Source organism: Camarhynchus parvulus, chromosome 4 (genome assembly GCF_901933205.1).
Source record: "Camarhynchus parvulus chromosome 4, STF_HiC, whole genome shotgun sequence".
Classification (NCBI taxonomy): Eukaryota; Metazoa; Chordata; class Aves; order Passeriformes; family Thraupidae; genus Camarhynchus; species Camarhynchus parvulus.
In genome coordinates this window covers 5,923,360-5,926,664 of record NC_044574.1, presented here as the reverse complement: position 1 = coordinate 5,926,664, position 3,305 = coordinate 5,923,360, and the positions used below count along the sequence as shown (strand labels likewise).

General features: G+C 67.3%; 1 protein-coding gene across 1 annotated transcript; it reads right to left on the bottom strand.

The window, feature by feature from the left end:
• Window positions 1-328: 328 nt before the first annotated feature.
• Window positions 329-2,779, bottom strand: FOXI3 (forkhead box I3). Its single transcript, XM_030948026.1, has 2 exons — window positions 2,077-2,779; window positions 329-918 (listed from the first exon to the last, which is right to left on the bottom strand). The coding sequence occupies exons 1-2, from the start codon at window positions 2,777-2,779 to the stop codon at window positions 329-331; spliced, it is 1,293 nt and encodes a 430-aa protein (XP_030803886.1).
• Between the last annotated feature and the right edge of the window lie 526 nt (window positions 2,780-3,305).

Genomic DNA, 3,305 nt, shown 5'->3' with positions numbered 1-3,305 from the left:
TGGCTCTTGCCAATACCACTTTATGGCTATGGTTTTTAAACTTCTTGTTCTACATTCAGGATTAGAAACCTCTGAAAACATTAATTCAGTTCACGCCTGCAGAATTTAGATGGCAAACCATCTACACCACCTAACGTTTTCCTGGATGGGGGGAAAAAACATTGCATCTGCCTTCAGCTGGTGCATAAAGGGTGCTCTTATTTCAAAAGGTGAGAAGATCAGTCTTCCTGGGAGAACTCCTGGGAAGTGTCCACGTTGAAATGCTGTTCGCAAAAGCGCATGGTCCAACTCCCTTTCCCTTTGCAGCGCTGGCTGGCTGCCCCAGCACCTACACCTCTGTTCCATCCCGTGTGTAGATGAGGCTGTTGACTGTGAAGTTGTAGTAGTGGTTGTACTGGGCTCCCTGGCTGCCGCTGCTGGGGTGGAAGGAGCTGTAGTAGGCAGGGGAAGGTCCCGCGACCCGCTGCAGCTGCTCTGGGGAAGGCACCTCCTGAGAAGAGCTGCTGGAAGGGGTGAAAGTGCCACTGCTCAGCTGTCCAGCAGAGAAGTTCCTATGATGCAAGTCACCACTGAGACCCCCCGTCAGCCGGCTGCCTCCGCCGCTCAGGGAGCTCATGCCGCTGAAGAAGGTGCTGAGGCAGCTGGGTGTGGATGAAATGATACTGGAGGGAGAGGAGCTTTTGGGATGGTCCCTGGCAGAGGGTGAGGGGTCCAGCTCTGGGGGTGGGCTGTTTCCACATGGTTTGCCTGTGGCTGGGATGGGTCTCTCTTCCTCAGCCTTCAGACCCCCCAGAGAGGAGGCCGCAGAGGTGGCTGCGGGCGCGTTGGGCTCCGAGCGCCGCTTGCGTTTGCGACGGAAGTTCCCGTTGTCAAACATCTTCTCACAGTTGGGATCTAAGGTCCAGTAGTTTCCCTTCCCTGGTGGAAAACAGGAGACACAAGAAAGAAAGTCAACTTCTGTGACAGCGAGCCCTGCTGATGACAGATAAGCAGCATCAATGTCTTGTGTCCAACTGGCACAGACCCCACATCCCTCCTGCACCTGCTCCTCCTCCCTCTGTTGTCCAGTACATGGATCCAAAACCTGTCTCCAGGACATTTCCACCTCCATCTCTCCAATGCACTAGTGAACCTTAAGGCCACACAGAAGAAGAGAATCTCCCCATCTTAAAGCACAAACAGATCTGCACCTGTACCTCCAACCTGGCTAAAGAGAATGTGAAGAGGGGCTCGCCTTGCTCTGGCTGCCTCACAGAAGCTGGGCCACTTAGAGCCATGTCAGCAGTGGTGACAAGGCAGTGCCCAGGTCACGGCTCATAGAAAAACTGATGGAGAGATGGGGTGGCACACTCAAGCACTCTGAGGGGACGGCAGGCCAGCAGCACTGAGCTGCAAACAAGCTGCCCCTCGCACAAGCTTTGGTGCGGGGTACTGTGCTGGCGTCAGCTGTCCCTGCTCGCCTCCTGCCCACGGTCGGGACGGGCGCAGTGACCCCGCAAGGTCCCGAGCGGCTCCAGCCCGGCACGTCCCGGCACCGCCGGGCCGGACCAGCGCTGTCCGGGCGCGCCTTCGCCCACTCCCGGGCACCGGCTGCGCCCCGGGGCCGGCCCGGGCAGCGGCGGGCAGGGAGGGGAGCCGTGAATCACGGGTCGAGGGAGCCGGGCCTTGCACAACCAGCGCTCCCGGGCTGCTCGGGGAGGGGGCGAGGGCTGGGGCCGGCCGGCCCCCGCCTGCACCTCCCGCGGGGCAGCGCCGGGCCGGGCTGGGCAAAAGAGAATGGTCACATCACAGAGCCCGGGTCAGGGGACGCGCAGCGCGGTCCCATCACTGTGATGCCCCCGAGGGGACGCGCAGCGCGGTCCCATCACAGCATCCGACTGGAAGGGATGGGGAAACGCGGGCTCATCACAGCGCTGGCCCGGGGGGACGCGGAGCGCGGTGTCGGGACGGCGCCCGACTAGAAGAGGACAGGGGACCCGCCGGCCACGGAGACGCTGCCGCCCCTCTCTGACGGCGGTGTCCGCACCGCCGTTCCCCGCTGCCCAGCCATCCCTCCCGCCCGGCGCGGCACCTCACCGGGGTCGTCCTCGTCGCGGGGCACCTTGCGGAAGCAGTCGTTGAGGCTGAGGTTGTGGCGGATGCTGTTCTGCCACCCGGCCTTGCTGCGCTTGTAGAAGGGGAAGTTCTCGGCCACGTACTGGTAGATGTGGCTGAGGGTGAGCTTCCTCTCGGGCGCGCTCTGGATGGCCATGGCGATCAGCGCTGAGTACGAGTAGGGCGGCCGCACCAGCTTCAGCAGCTCCTCCTGGCTGGCCAGGCTGAGCCAGCTCAGCTCCGCGCCGCCCGCCGACGGCGAGCCGGGCGCCGGGGGCGAGCCCACGAGCTGCCCGCCCCGCGAGCAGCCGTACGAGGCGGGCGGCAGGAAAGGCGCGGCGGCAGCGGCAGCGGCGGCGCCGGGCGGGCCCTGCAGGTAGGGCGCGGGGCTGTTCATGCCCCACAGGTAGCCGGCGTTGGCGGGAGCCCCGTAGTCCCCCAGCGCGTACCCGCCCGCCCGCTGCCCCGAGGAGGCGGCGGCGGCGGCAGCGGCGGCGGCGGCCGCGGCGGCGGCGGCGGCTGCGCCGGGCGGGTGAAGGCTGGGCTGGGGGTAGACGCTGAAGTTCTCGCTGCAGTACACGGCCATGTCGGGGGCTTCCTGCGCGCTGCGGGGCTGCGGGGGCGCGGGGGCGGCCGCCGGCGCCGAGGCTCTGGGCTGCGCCTGCTGCAACTCACCGGCGCTCATAATCCCTGGCCATGCAGGGCGGCCGGCGCTCCCCCCCGCTCCCGTGCTCTCCCGGCGACACCCCCCGCCCCGCGGCCCCGGTGGCCCTGGACCAAAAACTCCCGGGGGGCTGCGGCGCGGCGCCCTTATAGGCGCTGCCGTGCGCCCGGACTCCCCCGCCCGCGGCCGGGGCCGGGGCTGGGCGGGCGGCGGCGGCGCGCAGGGAGCAGCCAGTAGCGCGGCTCGGCGGCGGGCGGGAGGCGGAGGGGGGCAAGGCCGGGGCCCGAGAGCGGCGATGGGGGAGGGACCGGCGGGGGAGCTGCGGGAGGCGCCAGGGATTTGGCTCCCGGCAGCGCGGGGGCAGCATCCCCCAACAGGACCCACCCCCTGTGCTGTGCCCGTCCCCCCCTTACCGACCTGGGGGTCTCTCCCGGCGCTGCCCGGTCGCCCCCGCACCGGCCGCCCCCTCCCCGGAGGTGCCCCGGCGCTCTGGGATGCCATCCCGCTTTCCCAGGGATGCGATCGCCCCCGATCCCTTCGGCCCGCA